The sequence below is a fragment of the Pristis pectinata genome, chromosome 38 (assembly GCF_009764475.1).
Source record: "Pristis pectinata isolate sPriPec2 chromosome 38, sPriPec2.1.pri, whole genome shotgun sequence".
Classification (NCBI taxonomy): Eukaryota; Metazoa; Chordata; class Chondrichthyes; order Rhinopristiformes; family Pristidae; genus Pristis; species Pristis pectinata.
The window spans coordinates 5900987-5922056 of record NC_067441.1 but is presented as its reverse complement, the minus strand read 5'-3'; the positions used below and the strand labels follow the sequence as shown (position 1 = coordinate 5922056).

The 21070-nt window shown below is 50.2% G+C and overlaps 1 protein-coding gene across 1 annotated transcript in view; it reads left to right on the top strand.

Annotated features, from left to right (window-relative positions):
- The window catches only part of LOC127586944 (pecanex-like protein 3), an 88407-nt gene that overhangs the window by 9677 nt on the left and 57660 nt on the right, over positions 1 to 21070 (top strand). The window contains exons 3-9 of the mRNA XM_052044977.1: positions 5806 to 5911; positions 7764 to 7803; positions 8649 to 8744; positions 11466 to 12785; positions 15879 to 16008; positions 17973 to 18142; positions 20716 to 20812. Coding sequence (XP_051900937.1) covers positions 5806 to 5911; positions 7764 to 7803; positions 8649 to 8744; positions 11466 to 12785; positions 15879 to 16008; positions 17973 to 18142; positions 20716 to 20812 — 1959 coding nt within the window. The remainder of the gene's footprint in view (positions 1 to 5805; positions 5912 to 7763; positions 7804 to 8648; positions 8745 to 11465; positions 12786 to 15878; positions 16009 to 17972; positions 18143 to 20715; positions 20813 to 21070) is intronic.

Below are 21070 nucleotides of genomic sequence, written 5' to 3'. Positions count from 1 at the left end.
GCCATGGTAGAGGGGAAGATGTGATTAATGAAAAAGAAAGATTTCTCGAAGGCATGATCTCCTGATCACTATCAAGTCAAAGTCCCATGATCTGAACAGAAAAGTTACTACAAGAAAATTAGCGTTGAGAAGTCTTGGAGATCCTATAAAGGGAGCTCTTCTCAGACAGGTCTCCTGGACACCCTGATAATCTCCAGTCAATGGGAGCTGCAAAGTGTCCACAGCATCAGACGCCCTTGTACTGTCTGCCACAATTAGCACCCGTGATGAGACTTTTGTGGATGAGAAACTACTTAACCGCAAACACAAAGCATTCCTAGATTGGGTGCTCTGCTTTGCCTCAAGGAGACAGAAACAGCTCCATGGGCAACTGAAGCCTGAGGTTCAATAGAAAAACCATGACCTAAAGAACACATGAGTGTGGAAAGAGCTGGGAAGGTCCAATAGCTCATGATGTGCATGGATTCTTTAGCACTGTCGATGAGCATTGAAGATCGGAGATCAGACACGCATTGCTGAGGGCCAAGGGAACTGAACGTATTAGGGTCATTGCTTCTGTCAACGTGAGTCTCCTTGACTTCATTCCATTGTAAACTCTCTGGTCCAACCTTCCTGTTGCCCTACACTGACCAGTCAATAAAAAAGTCTGAGTCCCTGCTGAAGTTTTAAAACTTGGTGGTGAGGAACCTCAGTCATAAATTCACAACCCTGTCTCCCACATTCACGCAGAGGATGTGCCGGGGACCACGGAGATGCCACATTCATGACCATCCTTATAGGAGATGGATCTGATTGGGTTAACCACAGAGGGGGTCTCCCTACTGTTTGCCACCAGGAATGTCATTGCCAGAGTCCTCCTCCACCACCTCCTCCCCTTGGCCAAAGAGCTGCTCCCCAAATTGCAGTGCAGATTCCATTTGTCTAGAGGCATAGTGATCTTCATTTAGCATCAGCACCAACACCAAGCATTAACCACTGTATGTGGCCCTTTTTTCCAACCTCAAAGGTCTTTCACTCCAATGATTGAGCAACACCATCATTCTTCTCAAATTTGGCTGCCCACAGAAATTCATTTCCATCTTACATCGACAAGCTGTGACTCTAACCGAAGGGTCTGTAGTAGACCCTATCTTGGTACATACTGGTGTCAAGCAAGGCCACTCTGTCTTTTCTCAGTCTTTATCGCCTCCCCACAAGCATCCAGCTAGAGTGGTGAACAGATGGGAAATTATTCAGCTTACGTTTCCGCCATTCCAAAACACAGATCGCCCCATCTGTACGGCGTATGTAGTACAGACAACACTGGTATATGTGCATGTTTGGAGGCCAAGCTCCAAGGCAAAATTAACGTACACTAAAGCATGCATGAGAACGAGCCTTACAAAGGTCCTCTCCCAACCTTTTCCCTTGTACAATGTGTGCACAGTTTCCTATCTCTCTGGAGCCACCTCTGAGTGAAGACTGACATCACTGATGAAATTCACTACTGCCTTCTGTCCAGCGTTTCGACCCTTGTCCAAGGAGGACAGTGTGTGAAAATCAAGATCTCAAACACACCACAAAGCTCAGGGTCTATTGGGCAGCAGTGTTCCCTGCCCTCCTGTATACTTCTGAGATGTGGGCTTCCTGCAGTTGGCACTTCAAAGTATTGGAGAGATCCCACCCAAGCTGTCTTGAAAAAATCATCCAGTAGGATAGTGAACGAACATCAGTGCCCTCTCTGGGCCAACATTCTCAGTGAGAAGGTCCTAATTTCTCGTTGGCTCTGATGGGCAGGTCACGTTGCTCTGTCCCGGGTACTGGGCTTCTAGAATGGATGCCCTGAGCTCCATTACTGCATGATATTACCAGGTGCACAGAGGAAACAAATACAAGGACACTCTGAAAGCCTCCTGGAGGGGAGGGAGGGGGGAGGGACTGTATTGTTCTACCAACCTTTGGGAAATTTTGACTCTGAAAAAGGGGATTTGGGGTGGCATTGAGAACTCCAGGTCCAAAGCTCAGCATAAACAAGTGCACCACCTCTCAAACTTTCCATTGATCTGTAAAGCACCTCCTCCTCCACCTGTGGCAAGGCATCCTCGACTCCTGTGGGACGGCTGAAGAAAACAGACCATGTAGATTACTATGGTGTTCATTTTAAATAAGTTCCCCAGACTACCATAATTTGTAGACCCTCTGTTTAAGAGACCACTTTATATTGTGCTCTCTGCAAACAGACTCCATAGACTGTTGTTGCGTGCAATTTAAACGGACTACAAACTGTTGTAGTTTTGTATAATTAGCTTGTTGATTGTCTTTGGTGTGGCACAGCATGTGTTTTCTGTGTATTTCTGTGTATTTCGCGCCCCCCCCCCCCACCACCTTAAGTCAGACCCCACCTCCAAGTCAAGGGATGACACAGTGGTATCAATACACATTCCACCCCTAGAATCTATATTTAGTGCCTGGCCTCAGAGGATTGAATTTGTTAACAGTCTCTCCTGTTCTCTGGTTGTTTTACCTGCATTGAGCTGATGGGATTGTACGGATGGCTTCACTTAGCACATGTAATAGATGTGAGCGATCCCCTCATCCTCTTACTTTAGTGATCCTACATCTGTGGCTCTCAAATCGTAGGCAGGTGGAGTTTGATGGTATAAGTGACCAATAAATAAAGTTTCATTATAGAAGATGATAGGGGTCCCTTGTACCTGTGCTGGCTCTTCGAAAGGACTTCGATCAGTCCCACTCCCCTGCTCTTTTCCCGGAGCTAAATTTCCCCATTCCAAACCGTTATTCCCATGTCAAAGTTCCTACTAAATCTGCCATTTCAGATCTTAGCAACCTGAGTGAGAACAAATTCTCACAAATTCCTCTCTGGTTTGTTTGCCAATCGACACGTGACTTCTGGTCATTGACCTTCCTGCCACTGGAAATGATTTCTCCCAATTTTTTCCCGTCAACTGTCTCTTCCTTTTTAATTTATTTCCTCATGGGCTGTGAAAGACCATGTATTGTCCATCCCTAGGTGGACCCTGAGGTGAGGGGCCCACGGTCCATTTCAGGAGACAGTTAAAAGTTAACTCCATGGGTGGATCTGGAGTTACATACAAGCCAGACCAGATAGGGGCAGCAGATTTTCTTCCCAAAACGACATTGGTTTCTCTGTGACCATTACTTAATTAAGATGATAGTGGGATTAGAACTCATATCCAGGCCAGTAGTCCAAGCTTCTGTATACTAGTCCAGTTACTTAACAACTGTGCTGCTGTACCTCATCCCCTCTAAATCATCCCCAATTGTCTCTGCTCTAAGAACAAGCCTAGCTTCTCCACTTTCTGTGTGAAGCTACTTGTATTCTGTGTGCCTCAATCTCTCAAATTCACTGGAAGCATAAATGAGTTAATGTCCTCTCCTAGGTCAGCATTGAGGCCAACGTTACATTGACTCCGTTAGGTGGGCTATGTTGTTCACACAGCTCCTGACACCAGGCTCCCAAGTGGGCACACTTTTCTGAGCTGCATCACAACAGGGGTATGGATAGGGTGAATGGGCACAGTCTTTTTCCCAGGGAAGGGGAACTAAAAACTAGAGGGCATGGGTTTAAGGTGAGAGGGGAAAGGTTTAAAAGGGACCAGAGGGGCAACTTCACACAGAGGGCAGTGGAATTGGAACTGGAATTGGTTTATTATTGTCACGTACCAAGGTACTGTGAAAAACTTGTCTTGCCTACCGTTCATACAGATCAATTCATTACACAGTGCATTGAGGTAGTGCAAGGTAAAACAATACAGAATGCAGAGCAAAGTGTAACAGTTACAGAGGAAGTACAGTGCAGGTAGACAATCAGGTACAAGGTCATAACAAGGTAGATTGTGAGGCCAAGAATCCATCTTATGGTACTAGGGAACCATTCAATAGTCTTGTAACAGCAGGATAGAAGCTGTCCTTGAGCCTGGTGGTACATGCTTTCAGGCTTTTGTATCTTCTGCCCAATGGGAGAGGGAAGAAGAGTGAATGTCCAGGATAGGTGGGGTCTTTGATTATGCTGGCTGCTTTACCAAGGCAGCAAGAAGTATAGACAGAGCCCATGGAGGGGTGGCTGGTTTCCCTGATGTGCTGAGATGTGTCCACAACTCTTTGCAGTTTCTTTCGGTCCCAGGCAGAGCAATTGCCATACCAAGCTGTGATGCATCCAGATAGGATGCTTTCTATGGTGCTTTGATAAAAGTTGGTGGATGTCAAAGAGGACATGCCAAATTTCTTTAGCCTTTTGAGGAAGTAGAGGGACTGGTGAGCTTTCTTGGCTGTGGCATCTACATGGTTGGACCAGGACAGGCTCTTGGTGATGTTCACTCCTAGGAACTTGAAGCTCTCAACCCTCTCGACCTCAGCACCATTGATGTAGACAGGAGCATGTGCACTGCCCCCCTTCCTGAAGTCAATGACCAGCTCTTTTGTTTTGCTGACATTGAGGGAAAGGTTGTTGTCATGACACCATGTTACTAAAGCTCTCTATCTCCTTCCTGTACTCTGACTCGTCATTATTTGAGATATGGTGGTATCATCTGCAAACTTGTAGATGGAGTTAGAGCAGAATCTGGCCATGTAGTCATGAGTGTACAGGGAGTAGAGTCGAGGGCTGAGGACGCAGCCTTGTGGGGCACCAGTGTTGAGAATAATAATGCCAGAGGTGTATGTGGTGGTGGGTATGTGGAATGAGCTGCTAGAGGAAGTGGTTGAGACAGGTACAACAACAACATTTAAAAGACATTTGGATAAGCATGTGGATAGGAGGGGTTTGGAGGGATATGGGCCAAATGCAGGCAAATGGGACTAGCTTGGTTGGCATGGATGAGTTGGGCCGAAGGGCCTATTTCCATGCTGTATTACGCTATGACTCTAAGAAATTACCAGGCAGACAAGGAAAAGGTTCGAGGATGTGCTCAAAGCTTCCCTGAAGAAATGCGACTCCTGGCTCCTGGGAATCTCTGGCCCAGGACCAGTCAGAATGGAGAAGGAACTTTTGGAGTTGTGTTGCGAACCTCGAAGCTGTGCGTCAAGAGCACACAGGAGTCCTGCCTAAGCGGCGGAAAGAGCGCATCACCTCACAAACTACTCACCCCACCTTTCCCATCGGCCACCCCCTGGCCCATCTGCGCAAGAGTCTTTAATTCCCAAACTGGCCTTGTCAGCCACCTTGCAAAGGTGACCTCGTAGGTTAATTGGCTTCTGTGAACTTGCTGCTCGTGTGTGGGAGCTGACAAGCATTTGAGGGGGAATAAGTTACATGGAAATGAGTGGGGGAATGGGACTGATGAGACCTATTTCGTGAACGACATGTTGTCATAGAGAGAGACGGCACCAAAAGAGTCCCTTTGGCCCATTGAATCAGTGCTGACCATCAACCATCCATTTACACTAATCCTATTTTTTTTCATAATTCTCATCAACTTCCCCCAGCTTCTACCACTCGTCCACACGCTAGGGGCAATTTACTTTGTGGGCCAATTAATTCACCCACCCGCATGTCATCGGGATGTGGGAGGAAACCGGAGCACCCAGGGGAAAACCCACAAAGTCTCAGAGAGAACGTTCAAACTCCATACAGTCAGCGCCAGAGGTCAGGATTGAACCAGGTCCCTGGTGCTGTGAGGCAGTGGGTTTACCCACTGCAGCACAAAATATGGAAAATAAAAGCTACGGTTAAAGCCAGGCTGGAAGTCATCCAAGGATTGTCTGAGAAGGAGGTGAGAAGAGTTGGAGTGCAGAGGATGGGAAAGCTGTGGTTGATTCACTCTTTGATCTTCCTGTACCTCACAGGGACCCGGGGGGAGGAGTGGAGATGACGGTTTTTCGAAAGGCTAACACCACTCCGCCTGTACGATGTAGCTCACAGCATTCTGTCTTTGGGTTCAACCAAGTCTCGGTGAGTACTGTCTGCACCACTGCAAGAGGGCAAGGGACGAGTTGGCACACGACCAAACCGCGGTGTCAGTAATTCTGAATATCAGTGTCTGGGACATGGTTGTGCTGGACAGAATTTCAAAATGCGCGGGTGACACCAAATTCGGAGGTGTGAGGAAGCAAGTTGTAGAGGGCCAGAGTGGGCTGATGTGACAGCTGAAATTTTATCGAGAGATGTGCGTGGTAACACATTCTGGCAGAAGTAACGAGGTGATGCTACATGGGCTAAAGGGTGCAGTTCTACAAGGGAGGCAAGGATACAGGTCCCTGGGTATATACAGGCAGTCCCCAGGCTACGACAGGGTTCTATTTCTGAAAGCTGTTCGTAACCCAAACTGTTCGCAAGTTGGAAACGAACAAAAATGGCATGTGGGAGAACGAGCAGGGGCAGGAAGGGTGGCCGCTGGCCTCACTGACTCAGTGAGTGATTGAGTGAGTCTGCTGAGTGCTGTCAGCTCTGCTGGGCTCAACCCAGCCCCTTAATGCGGCTCATAGCTTGGGGGGGGGATGGTGGAGAGGCGGTGTGTGGGGGTTGGGGTGGATGTGGAGAGAGAAGGCACATGGAAATACTCCGTTCCCACCTGGCAGAAGGTGCCTGCAGCCCCACAGCAGCTGGGAAATCCATCCCACCGGCCTCCCAAACACTCGCCCGTATGTCTATAGGTCGGGCGCTCGTAACCAAGGAGGACCTCATATGCATAAATCTTTAAAAGTGGCAGGGTGTTTTGAAAGACCAGTTAGAAAAGGGTTGTGATCTTTGGCTTCGTCATTAGGGACACAAATTAGAAAGGGTGGAACACAATGGGGCTGTTACTGTTTCTGGTCACTACCCTAGAAAGGGTGGAGCGGAGGTTTGCTGGTACATTTCCAGGGATTTCGACTACGAGGTTGGATTGGGAAGCTGCGGCGTTTGTCCATGGAGGGGGGTAAAATGTTTGAGAGAAGATTTAGTAGAAATGCATGAGATCAAGAGATTTAAACAGGAAATTTTGGGGAAAAATACTGCAGATGATAGAAATCCGAAATAAAAATGGAAAGTGCTGGAAACACTCGGCAGGTCAGACAGCTTCTGTGGAAAGAGAAACAATTGATGTTTCCGGTCTGAGACCTACCTACACTAACTTGTTTCTCCTCTTCTCAGTTATAAGGAAAGGTCTCAGACCTGAACGTTAACAGTTTCCCTTTCCACAGGTGCTGCCTGACCTGCTGAGCTCTTCCAGCATTTTGTGGGTTTTGATAGAACTCATTCCCATTAGTGGCTGGTCCAAGGACCAGGAGACGAGATTGAAAGTGATGGGCCGATGGTGCAGCCGGGATATGGTTGTGATCGGTCTCAAGATGTGGTGGAAACAGGGACACATTGGGCCATAAAAGAGAATTGAAAGTGAGGGTGACGGGGAAAGAATGGGGATGACACTGAGGGGGGTTGCTTTATAGAGAGCTGGCATCTACTAAATGGGCCAAATGGCCACTTCCTTCATTGTAAGATTCTAGCAGGTTAATGACTGCACGATGTCAGTTTTATGATTGGTGACCTCCCTCCAGCTCCCCCCCTGCTCCCTGCCAACATCCCATCTTGTCTTGGCTCAGTTGAGTGGAGGGAAGAAACTTTGAACTGGATAGGAAGATGGAGTTGGAAAAGATGTGAACTGGGAGGTGTTCGTAATTGTTGGAGGTTATGGTTTGGCCAGGAGTGATCAACAAGAGCAAGGACCAGGTTTAATGGGGAACCTCCTCCCTAAAGCCATACAGAGAAACGAGCTTACCGTTCAGGTTAAATAAAAACTACCCTTTTTTTTATTCTTTCAACGTAGGAACTGCTGCCCCACCTGGAGGACCATGGTGCCTCTAAAGGTAGGTAGACTTCAGCTGAGTCACCAAGGAGGTACTGGGACTGGCAGAACCTGGGCTCAAGCTTGGTTCTTTGCAAGGGACGGCGATCTTCTCTATTAGTTGAGCTTTTCTTCCCTGCCCCGAGCCACCAACTGTTGCCGGGTTGTGGTCTTACCAGGGTAACAGGCACCCAGCGCCTCAAGTGAATGCCTCTTGCAGGCATCGAGATAGAGTTGACGTGTGTATTTCACTGGAGTGTTGCCATTGGGTAGAGGGCAGTGGGGGGAGGAGCAACAGAAACACATTGTGTGGGTTGGTGGGTTACTGGTCGGGATAAAGTGCCCCAAAGGAGTGGGAGAATCTGGGGGGGGGGGGGTTGGGGGGGCTTAATGAGAATGTGGGGGAAATTTTTTTAAAAAATGGGATTAATGCAGGATTAGTATCAATGGGTAGTTGATGGTCAGCATGGACTCGATGGGCCGAAGGGTCTGTTGTCTGTGCTGTATCTTTCTAAGACCCCGTGCTATATCTGACCCACAGCCACTCCTACTAAGCGCCTTGGTGTGAATTATTACACTGAAGGTGCTGTCCGGGTGCACCTTGTGGATCGTCAGGAGAGGAATACTGTCTGGTGTGCTGCCCGCTGTCTCAGCTGTGTTGAGATAGACAGCACTGTCTGAGAGTAGATTCCGTTCAGTTCCCTGGCATCGCTGCTCAGATACCTTCTCTGTGATTGGTCAGGGTAGGGAAGGCTTCACTGGGGCTTGTTGTATCCTTTAAGATGAGTTGTTTGTCCTCTACCTAGGGATCTAGGGAGGACGCTCTCTTCACTGCACATTGACTTGCGTTTCTTGTGTTTCCAACAGGAATCAGAGAGCTAGTCCGCGAACAAGGTAGCAAAAATGTCATTGTCACATCGGCCGACCGGGAGTTACTGAAGCTGAACACGCCGGACACAGCAGGTGAGCCAGCCGCACCATTTGTCTGCTGCAGGTTGGGTTCGCTCTGACTGTGTTGCTGCAAGACTTGTTGTCCAGTGAGGGGCTTCAAGTCTCCTCAATCCAGCTACCTCTTCTCTCATTGCTGCCACTTCCCTCTCTGGCTGTGTTCTCACCATTGGTGCTGCTCCTCTGCACATCCCTTGCTCTCGACCTATGTTGCTCCAGTTACAGCCTCTTGCAGATCCCTGAGCTCCCTCTCCCTGCCACTGACACCTCTGTCTAACTCTCAGATTCCCTCCCCAGCCTGTCTACCTTCCCACCCCCCCCCCCCCCCCCCCCCCCCCCCCCCCCCCCCCACCTTTAAGATACTCCGTTGGACCACTTCTCCTAATATCTCAGCATTAAGTATCTGGTTTGTTCCTTCATGACACCATCTTCATATTCAAGGTGCTGTTAAAAATACAAATAAAAGCAGAAAATGCTGCAAGGCAGCATCTGTGGAAAGAGAAACAGTTAAAGTTTGGCGTACTTGGGGGTGGCATCTCCATTTAGCTGCCCTCCCTTGGAGCTTGTGGTGGAAGGTCGGCTTAAGCTCGGCACGCCGTCCTCTGGAGCAGGGCCTCTAGCCAAAACCTTCTGAAGCAGCAGTGTCTGGTAAATGTAAATGAAAGGGACAGGACTGGTATGTTACCAGTGTTGTGAAGGCAACAGGATCGGAGCAAGAAACATAACATGCTGGAAGAACTCAGCAGGTCAAGGAGCATCTGTGGAGACTCCAGGGTCTCAGCCCGAAACAGCAACCACCCCTTTGCCTCCACAGGCGGTGCTCAACCCTCGGAGCTCTCCCGGCAGTTATTAGCTTGCTCCAGATCCCAGCACCTGCAGTCTCGTGTCTCCAGGATAGGAGCACAGTAACCCTAACTCAAGTCGAGTTTACTGTCACGTGCACAAGTGCGGTGAGGTACAGGTACAACGAAAAACTTGCTTGCAGCAGCATCACAGGCACGTAGGTACAGACAGCACACGGAACGTAAATTATACAAGATAGTGAAGAAGAAGGCAGACATTAGTGCAAAAAAAAAAACCACAATCAGAGACGTCCATGGTAGTGCAAGAGGTCCATAGTGTTCTGTTGCTGAGATAGGGCTTGGGTTGTGCAAGTTGGTTGCAACCTAGTGGTTGTAGGAAAGTAGCTGTTTCTGAACCTGGTGATGTGAGAGCTGTGTGCGTGCGTGCGTGTGTTTGTTTGTTTGTTTGTTTAAGATGGTCACCAGCAGTCCATTCAGGGATTCAGCACACAGAGGATGAAGTTTTTCCATATGTTGAGCAGAATTGAGGGTTCCCAATAAACCCAGCATCTCTTCCTCCAAACAGTGGGGAGAATGAGGAACTCCCACCTGCAGCTCCATGTTAAACACAGGGATACACTTAAGGATGAGAGGGAAAGGAAGAGGTTGAGGTGGTGAAGGGGGAGAGGAGTGGGGAGGGGGCAGGTGTGGGGAGAAGCACCAACGGGGAACAGAGAAGTGGCTGACTGGAGGCATTGCGGCGAGATTCCACATGAATTTGAATGAAGATGTTTTTGCACCATTCTGTTGTTTCGCGCTTGTCTCTACTTATTATTACTGTATATACTGTTTACTCTGTGAGCTTAACTCGGGCAAGAAATTTCATTGCACCCTAATGTACATGATGATAAACTAATCTAAAACTGGGCTGAGGGAAAGAGGGAGTGCCCAGTTAAAGCAACCTCACCTGTGGGGCAGAGGGAAGGTCCCTCTGTGGTGGGAGCCTTCCTCTCTCCCCGCCCCGGATTGAGGAACGGTAGGACCACCCTTCGGCCTGATGCCTCAGGCTGCGAGTCTTCCTGTCCCATTTCCACAGTTGGGCCCCGATTCCCCCCGGATGATCACAGAAAGGATTCCTTTTGTCACTGATCCCGAGTGGGAACTGGATCATGGCAGACTTAGGGTCCATTGCTACAGAGACAGCGGACAGCCTGGTGCTCAAATCCCTGCCAGAGAACTCTGCAAACTCCTGGGATTAAAGAATATTCCATGTGAATTTGAATCAGAATCAGGTTTATTATCACTGACACGTCATGAAATTAATTGTTTTGTGGCAGCTGTACAGTGCAAGACCTAAAAAAATTACTATAAATTGCAAAATAAATAAATAGTGCAGAAAAAGAGGAATAATGAGGTAGTGTTCATGGACCGTTCAGAAATCTGATGACGGAGGGGAAGAAGCTGTTTCTAAGTTGTTAAGTTTGGGTCTTCTGGCTCCTGTACCTCCTCCCCGATGGTAGTTACAAGAACAGGGCATGTCCCAGATGGTGAGGGTCCTCAGTGATGGATGCCGCCTTCTTGAGGCACCACCTCTTGAAGATGTCCTCGATGGAGCTGGCTGAGTCTACAACCCTCTGCAGCCTCTTGCGATCCTGTGCACTGGAGCATCCATACCAGGCTGTGATGCACATCCATACCAGTCAGAACGCTCTCTGTAGAAATTTGCAAGAGTCTTTGGTGACATACCAAATCTCCTCAAACTCCTAACGAAGTAGTTGTTTTGTACTAGTCGCTGTATTTATTGTTGTATTTATTATTACTGTATATACTGTTTAGTCTGTGAGCTCCACACAAGCAAGAGATTTCACTGCATCCTGGTGTGTTTGATAATAACCTGAACCAGAACCTGACCAGAACCTGTTTAACTCCCAGCTTATTTTCTTTGCCGTTTCAGATGCACAGACAGCCAAGGAGTGCCTGATGCTGCCCGAGGCCTGCCAGGTGGACACGAGCAACATGGCCAAGAGGCTGCCCCCGCTACCCACCCAGTCGGTGCTGCCCTTCCGCATCAGCCTGGAACCCGCCCCGTCCTCCCCCTTGCTGCCAGCCGACCCTCCCCAGCACTCAGCCGCCGAGCCTCGCGTCCTCCCCCCTCCGCCCTTTGGACTGCTCAACCAGCTGGGAAGCTGGCGCCCCGGCGAACCCCAGAGCCTGTGTGAGGCCCTGCTTGGACCCCTGCTGCAGGGGCGGCTCGGGGGCGAGGAGGAGGAAGAGGAGGGGGCCGGCGGCCGGGACCCCCAGCCTCCTGCCGCGCCACAGCCCGGCGGCGCCAAGGCGGCCGGCTCCACTGACAGCTGCTTCAGCGGCACCGGCCGGGAGTCGCCGAGCACGGTCAGCAGCTTCCGCAGCGAGAAGACCAGCTCCACCCGCCTGGAGAGCCCATCCCTGGCCCCCAGGGTGGGAGGGGCCGGTGGGGACGCTGGCCTCTCCCGGAGCCGAGGTGATGGAAAGGCAGGCAGCGACACCGACAACCTCTCTGACAGCGAGATGGCCGCCACGCCCGACCCCGGAGAGCAGCCCGCCGTCACCTTCACCTTCCCTGGGACGCAGCCCGGAGCCCCCGACCCCCTCACCTCCTGGCTGTCCTCGCCGTCGCCGCCAACCACACGGGAGGCGGGAGCCGAGCAGGCGGTGAGGCCTAAGGACCTGAAGCTGGTGAGGCGGCGGGGCTCGGCCAGGAAGAAGCCCGGTGGCAGGAGGAGGGCCGGCGGTGGCTTCGACCGCCGGCGGGAGTGCGGCCCCCCGCCCCGCCCTTTCGCTGAGGGCTTCTTCGAGGACGAGGACTCCAGCGACCCCAGCGACGCCTCCAGCCTGCGCTCCCAGCCCCGCTACAGCAGCTCCTCCAGCTCGTCCAGCGCCACCTCCCGCTCCTGCTCCCCGCCCACTGCTGGCCGCCGCAGGAGCCGGCGGTCCTCCCGCCCCGAGGCCGAGCCTGCCCCCTCGCTCCCAGCAGCTCACGCCCCCGAGGGGGCCTCCGCCAAGACCCACGCCCGGGTGCTGAGCGGGGGAGGCGGGGGCGAGCAGCCAGCCGCTGGCGCGGGCAGCACTCGCACGCTGACCGCCTCCAAGTCAGACCTGGAGGCGCGGGAGGGCGAGCCCAGGGGCCGGGAGCGCTTCGCCCAGCGGCTGGAGTCCGTTGGCAGCACCTGGAGTCACTCAGCCAGTCCGGCCAGCTGGGCGGCTGCCCTCACCGGGGAGGGGGCTGTCGGAGGAGGTGGGTCACTGGGTGAGGGTGGGGTGGTCCCAGTGACAGGGATGGGGGGGGTCCCAGGTCCCCAGTGACGGGGATGTGGTGGGGGGGGGGGGTGTCCCAGGTCCCCAGTGACGGGGATGTGGTGGGGGGGGGGGGTGTCCCAGGTCCCCAGTGACGGGGATGGGGGGGTGGGTCCCAGGTCCCCAGTGACGGGGATTGGCGGGGGTGGGGTGGGTACCAGGTCCCCAGTGATGGGGATGGGGGGTGGGGATGTCCCAGGTCCCCAGTGACGGGGATGGGGGGGTGGGTCCCAGGTCCCCCAGTGACGGGGATGGGGGAGGTGGGTCCCAGGTCCCCAGTGATGGGGATTGGGGAGGTCCCAGATCCCCAGTGACAGGGATTGGGGGGGTGGTGGGGCCCAGGTCCCCAGTGACAGGGATTGGAGGAGGGGGTGTGGGTGTCCAGGTCCCCAGTGGTGGGGATGGGGTTGGGGTTGGGTATGGGGATAGTGGGGAGCACAGGAGATGAAGAGATAAAGAAGAAAAACAAGAAAGGGGAAGCAGGAGTAGGCTGCTCTGCCCCTTAAATCAGCCCTATCATTCAATTGGTAACTGGTATATTACTGTCACATGTACCAAGATACAGTGTAAAGGTTTTGCACGCCATCCAGACAGATCATTCCGTACATAAATACATCGGGGTAGTATATATAAAAACACAATAACAGAATGCAGAATATAGTGTTACAGTTACAGAGAAAGTGCAGTGCAGATAGACAATCAAGTGTAAGGGCCATGATGAGGTAGATTGAGAGATCAAGAGTTCATCTTTATCATATAAGAGGTCCATTCAGGAGTCTTGCAACAGCAGGATAGGAGCTGTCCTTGAGGCTGGTGGTACGAGTTCTCAAGCTTTTGCGTCTTCTGCCCAACGGGAGAGGGGAGAAGAAAGAATAACTGGGTGGGAGGAGATGATTATGTTGGCTACTTTCCCGAGGCAGTGGGAAGTGTAGGCGGAGTCACTCAACTCCTGTGCAGATGGTGATTTGTACCCTATTTCTAAATTCCCACCCCTTTGCAATAAAGAGCTAAGCCATTCTCCCTTTCAAATCTGCCCTATTCAAGTCCACTTGCCCGCCCCATTCACCATGATGATGATTTGAACGGCTCAGCAGCCAGTGACTTGCAGATCTCTCGAATGAAGTAATCATCTGGAGTAACTCTGCACGGTACTCCAGCTAATCCCCAATTCCCAATCCCCGTCTTTCAAACATTTATCTTCTTAAATACTTTCTAATGATCTAGCCTCCTCAACCCTCAGGGGCAGAAAATTCCACCCTCTGAGAAGAAATTTCTGCGGACCTCAATTTTTAAATGTCCAGTTCCCTTGTAACCATGTGTCCTCTTTCAACGTTCTCCCACTGGTGAAAACATCTCAACATCCGTCCTGTCATGGGATCTTGCATTGTCTCAATAGGGTCACCTCTCATTCTTAACTCCAAAGAATACAGACCCAGCCTTCTTTTAATTAGCTTCTTTTGATAGGGCAATCCTCTCATCCCAGGAATTAACTTGGTGGACCTTATTTGGACTGTCGTCATTATTTCCATCCCCTTTCTCAGGTAAGGGGACTAAAACTCTGCATGGTGCTCCAGGTGTGGCCTCACCAACATCCTGCACAACTGTAACAAAATCTCTCTATTTCTAAACTCCAAACCCTTTGCAATATAGAGCCAGGCTACTCTCCCCTTTGAATCAGCCCTGGCATTTAGTTAACTCCTAGCCTTGAGTCCACCTGCCCACCCCATCCTCTCTCTGTTGATAATTTGAACCACTCAGCACCTAGTGAGTTGGAAATCTCTCGAATGAAGTAATTTCTGCTAGTCTCGGTCCCCTTAATCCCCTTGTTTTAGGTGGCTGCCCCTGAGACTCTCCCATCAGAGGGGAATAGCCTCTCAACAGCAACGTGGTCAATTGCAGTGAGTTTAGGCCCATTGACACAGGATGATCCATCTGGCCAACAAAGGAAGTTAAAAATAGTAACAAGTTAAGAGAAAAATACAATATTGTGACGGTTACTGGTGGGCCAGAAGATTGTGATTTGTTTTAAACTGCAAAGAATGACTAATTTAATAATAAGAGAAAAAATAAAATACAAGAGTAAAGAAAACCGTAAGAACACAAGGGGGCAATGTTTTAACTGAGAGAGTGGTCAGTGTATGGAATGAGCTGCCAAAGGGTGGATGAGGCAGGTACATTAACAGCACTTAAAAGGTACTTGGACAGGTACGTGGACGGGAAGGGTTTAGAGGGATATGGGCCAAGTGGAGCTAGCTTAGATGGGAATCTTGGTCGGCATGGACCAGTTGGTCCAAAGGGCCTGTTTCCGTGCTGTATGACTGTGACCCAATCCTTTCTCAATGGATAGCCATTTTATCCCAGGAATTAATGTGGTGAACCTTGGTTTCATTCTGTGTAGATCCTTCCTTGGATAAAGGACAGTGGTACCAGGCATGTTCTTACCACAGTGCTTTTCAGTTTGAAACGCTGGTCAGTTTGGATAACCTGGTGTTAAACCCCTTCTGTTCTTCGTAGCTTCTGGGGGCAATGTCTCTTTCAGAAGGTCTTGGCTTCAAATCCCACAGGAGACACGAGGGCACAAAGTCTGACCTCGCATTGCTTCGGGCAGACAGCGTTGTGGGAGGGCGGTGTTTATGCTGAGGGAACGCGCATCATTGGGGGTTGATGCTGAGGGAGTGGTGGTGGTCGGGGCGAGTGGAGTGGCAGTGCCGAGGAAGTGTGGCAGAATCAGTGGGGAGCTTCACTACTGAGGGGGTGCAGTGGTGCTGAGGTGGGGATAATGCTGAGGGAACACAAGCAGGAGGAGGAGCCTGAGGGAGCACAGGTTTTGGGAATGGAAGTGCGGCTGTGTCAGAGGGACCCCCTTGACAAAACTCAGAACGTTATGGATGAAAGGTTTAACCCAGGCCACGTCTACCTTCTGGCAGATGTTACCAGCTACGGCAGGGCTTTTGGGCAGAGGGGAGGATGAATTGTTCAAATGGTTTCTGCGTAAATCTGCACATGGTGACTGCTTGCAATCCTTCCTTTACAGCCCCCGTCCCTGACGACGCGGGAAAGCGGGAACTCAGCAGCAGCGTCAAGCGGACGCAGGCGATGAGGCGACGGCACAATGCCGGCAGCAACCCCACGCCACCGCCATCCATCATGGGCTCCCCACCAAGGTATGGCACTGCGTGGCAGCACAGGGACAGGGCTGCGGTTACAGAGTGTGGTGCTGCTTGATACCTTAGCCCATACACTATTTATTATGAGGACACGAGAGATTGCAGACGCTGGAATCTGGAGCAACGCACAAAGCGCTGGAGGAACTCAGCCGTTCAGGCAGCATCTGTGGAGGGAAAGGGACAGTCGATGTTTCGGGTCGAGACCCTTCATCTGGACTAGAAAGGAAGAGGGGAGAATGACCCATGAAAAGGTGGAGGGAAGGGGCGGAGCAAGAGCTGGCAGGTGATAGTGTGAAAGTCATTCCGTGCTGTTATAAAGCAAACACATACAGAACCAAGGAGCATACAACAAGCACTTTATTTTTCTTTCGCTAGCGGGAGTGAGGGATACTGAGAAAGTAAACAGTGTAACCTGAGCTCTGTACTGAAACCCACTCAAAGATTCAAATTCCAGGGTCCCTCTTTTATACTTAAAACAAAGAAACCTACCTGCTAAGTTTCACTTACCAAGCTATCCTAACGATTTATTTTTTTCTTAATTATAATGATTTACTCTTTGCTTCATTATCCGTTCTTTTTGTTATCTTTAAGCACTTTGTAACTCAGCAGCAGTTCATCATGCTACAATCTGAAGTCACAGACAGCTCCAGGCTCCAAGGATAACTGCTTATTGCAAACAGCTCGCAAAGACAGGGATACTCCTTAACTAACTACTCCTTTGATTTACACAAGGCACCTGGACATCTCTACTATAGTCACGCCACAGTTAGGCCACAGCAGCTGGACAACATTAACCCTTACATTCTCAGTTATTTTTACAATAGGTGGATCCAGGTGAGGGAGGGGGGAAAGTGGGAATGATGTCAGAAGCTGGGAAGTGACGTAAGGGCTGAAGATGATGGAATCTGATAGGAGAGAACGATGGACCATGGAATAGAGGGAGGGAGGTGGGGAGGGGAACCGGAAGGGACAGGGGAAGTGGTTACCAGAAGTTTGAAAATTCGATGTTCATGCTGCCAGGTTGGAGACTGCCTGGGCGGAATATTTCCTCACCTGGATCCACCTATCACCTACCAGCTCTTGCCCCACCCCTTCCCTTCACCTTATCTAGACCGGCTCTCTCCCCTCTTTCAGTCCAGATGAAGGATCTCGACCCAAAAACATCGACTTTCCATTTCCCTCCATAGACGCTGCTCGACCCGCTGAGTTCCTCCAGCGCTTTGTGTGTTGAACATTTATTATGAGTTTCCTAAATCTTTGCAGCAACCTCCCAGTGCAGGCACAATTCTGGTTAGATACAAAGTACTGTACCATAAAACACTCCCAGGGCAGGGCCGACATGGGTCAGATCTAGTAAGTGGACCTCAATTTCATTTTGCCGTCTTATACCATTTCAAGGCTCCGAACTGATGATTTATTTTACAGCTGAATTAGGGAGCATTCTGTATTGCAGATCCAAGCTTGGGTGCTTGAACTTCTCGTATTTCCAGCCAGAGGGGAAAGTTTCACCCCTTCTTGGTGAAGAATAATTATTCTCAAACGCGTGCATTGTTTCTGGGAGTCCCTCGATTTTATAAAATTCCTCCTTTTGCTGTTTAAAATCTCTCATGGCCTCAGCCCTCGCAATCAACCTCTTCCTGACCTACAAAACTGTCCGTGGCTCTCCAATTCCCAGCCTCTTGCTCGTCCTCAGATTTAACTGTCCCTCCGTTGCCTCACTCCTGGACCCCCTTCCCTAAACCTGTCATACTTTTCTCTAAGATACTCCTTCAAGCCTAACTCTCCATGCAAAGGTTTTGGCTGTTGTGTTTAATGTAAAGCCTTAGCCCGGTCCCACACCCCCTGAGGAGCCTCGAGATGTCACGGAAGGTGAGCGTACATGCGAGTCGTTGCTCTTCCCCTACCCCCCCGCCCCCCCCACAGCCCCTTCTTGACCGAGTGACAATTTCTCTTCTGGGCAGCCTGCAGGACATCCAGCGGAACCGCACGGCCTCCCAGTCGCGGACCCACGCACTTCCGGCAGCCCTGCAGTTTGCCAGCTCGCTGCTGTTACCCCGAGGCCCCGTGCACGAGGCTTCCAACTTCGACGACACCTCAGAGGGAGCCATTCACTACTTCTACGACGAAGCTGGTAAGTGCCCTCAAACTTGGGGCAGTGATGCTGTTGTTAGTTATTGGCTTCAATCCCCAACAGTTAAGGCACGCTTTGCAAGTTGAACAGACCCTTCGGCCCATGATGTTGTGCTGAACTAATTAAGCTAATGGCACCTAATCCCTTCTGCCTGCACTTGGACCATATCCCTCCATTCTCTGTGCACATTCATGTGCCTATCTAAGAACCTCTCAAGCACCTCTATCGTATCTTCCTCCACCACCACCAACCCTGGCAGCACATTCCAGGCACCCACCACCCTGTTTTTAAAACAAAAGCTTGCCCCGCACTCCCCCTTTGAACTTTCTCCCTCTCACCTTGCCCTCTGATATTAGACATTTTGACCCTGGGGAAAAAAGATCCCAGCCGTCTGTCTATGCCTCTCATAATTTTATAAACTTCTATCAGGTCTCCCCTCACCCTCTGCTGCTCCAGAGAAAACAACCCAAACTCTTATTGTAGCGCACGCCCTATAATCCAGGCAGCATCCTGGTGAACCTCTTCTGTACCCTCTCCATAGCCTCCACATCCTTCCTGTAATGGGGTGACCAGAATTGAATGATTCGAGCTGAGTGTTTAAAACCTGTTCGTTGTTCACACTGTAACTTTCTGAGATAAGTGGCAGGGCTTCAGCCCGTCTGCAGTTCCTTCTGCACCCATCAAAATCCTCCCATTGACTTCACATGCAAGCTTTACCTACCCCCTTTTGTCAAACGTTGCTGGTGTAACCCCCACACCAGAAATATTTTGTGTTTTCACAAACTTAGCCCACTCCAATGCAGCACTAAGAGGTGCTGTGTTTTGGACAAGATGTTAAGCACTACCCTGCTCCCTCATGGGGTAAGATCCTAAAGCTACAAGTGTGTTGTGGGTAGCTTGTTGGGTTCTGCTAGTCCGTGTGACAGTGAATGTTCAGGGTGGCCCACCTTGGGCCTTCTATTTGTATTCGTGACTATCTCTTCCCTCTTCATGATTACCCAATTGCCAGATTCCTTGCGTGTCTCCCTATTGCTTTCTTCACAGAGCAGGAATGGGGTCTCTTGTTATGCGAGCCTCTAATTTTTCACACTGTGATATTTGTCTGCAGTTGGCTATATTTGGGCTCCACATCTTGCTCCAGTTTCACTCCCGAATGGAGTGCAGAGGCGAGTATGAATCTGCCTGAAACCCCCTTTCTTTGATCCCCCTCACCCCTCCTATGACACTACCCACCTTCCCTCCCCTCTACCTCTAAGAGAATTGGAGCCGGACATCTGACCCTTCAAGCCTGCTCTGCCATTCATTAAGATCGTAGCCAATCCTCTGCCTCCCTCTTTCTGGCCATCCCTCTGGATTCAACCTCATCCTTGAATACACTTAACAGTTCGGCACCCACAGTCCTCTGGGGTGGAGAATCCCCAAAGTTTACATACTTTGGTGAAAAGTTTCTTCCTGACGATCCTAAACAGTTGACTTCTTCAACTGAGATACTGCCCCTCATTCTGACACTTCAGCCAAGGTAAATTGCCTCTCAAGCATCGACCCTGATAATCCCCTGATAAGAATAGAATTGACCCTCATTCTTTGGAACTCGGGAGTATCCCTGTTTTTTTTTTGGAAATTGGAGTTTAAAGATAGGGAAGTTCTGTTACAATTGTACACAATACCGGTGTACAAGCCACACCTGGAGTACAGTGCACGGTTTTGGTCCCCTTACCGAAGGAAAGATATGGCAGCTTTGGAGGCAGGCTAATTTGTGGGATGAGAGGATTGTCCTATTAAGAGAGGCTAAACAGGTTGGGTCTGCAGTTTAGAATGAGAAATGATATTATTGAAATGTATATGGTCCTAAGGGGACACAACCAGGTAGATGCCGAGATATTTTCACTAGAGGGAGAGTGTTAAACGAAGGGTCATAGTTTCAAGATAAGGGGAACTTAGAAATTTCTTCTCGCAGAAGGTGGTGAATCTCTGGAGTTTTCTAGCCCCAGGGGTTGTGGAGGCTGGAACATTAGAAAATATTTAAAGTTAGGTAATCCACAAACTTGAGGGCTCTGGGGAAATGGCACAGATGAGGAGTTGGGGCAGGTTTGGAGGGCCAGGGGGCCTACTCATGCTCCTATTTTCTTGTGTTGTTCTTCTATTGGATAGCCTTCCCAGAGCAGGACTATATTGAGAAAACTGCATTGATTTGCCTCCAAGGGAAGTAAATCCTTCCCAAGATAAGGAGACCAAAACTGCAGAGAGTATTTCCAGAGGTGGTCTTGCCAAAGCTGTGAACATTTACCCTGATATTCCAGTCCTCTTACAAGAAGGAACAATATGCTCTTTGCCTCTCTAATTGCTTGCTGAAGAGGCAGGAAAATGAGGTGAATCGGGAATGATTGAATAGAAAGGTGGAACAGGCTGGGGGAGCCACCTCCCCTTCCTGTACCATGTGAAGTGGGGACCACTTGCTTTAAACTTCTGAAGGTTCATTTTGGATCTTGCAAGCACCCATCCAGCAAGGCTTTAGCCCAGGTCGCAACCTTGTACCTAACTTCTGCTCCTCTTTTTTTTTTCCCCCTCCACAGGTGTCCGCAGGTCCTACACGTTTGGCCCAACAGGAGGAGGCTATGAGAATCCAGTGGGGCAGCAAGTGAGCCTGGAACACATCAATAACAATGCATGGCAAGTTAACCCAGGCACCCGTGTCCCCAACAGTAGAGGTTTACTGCATGGCCCCACCAGGTTTACCTGTTGTGTGTGTACCCATCAGCTAACATGTTAAGTCAGTCTTGGGGGAAGCCCAGCTCTTTCCACCAGTAGAAACAATCTCTTGCTGCTTCTTTGCAATGGCTGTTGCTCATTGTTAATGCGATGGAATCATCTGCCCGACTGTGTACCGCCCCAACATTTCCCGCCTATCTCCCTGCTCCACCCCCAAGT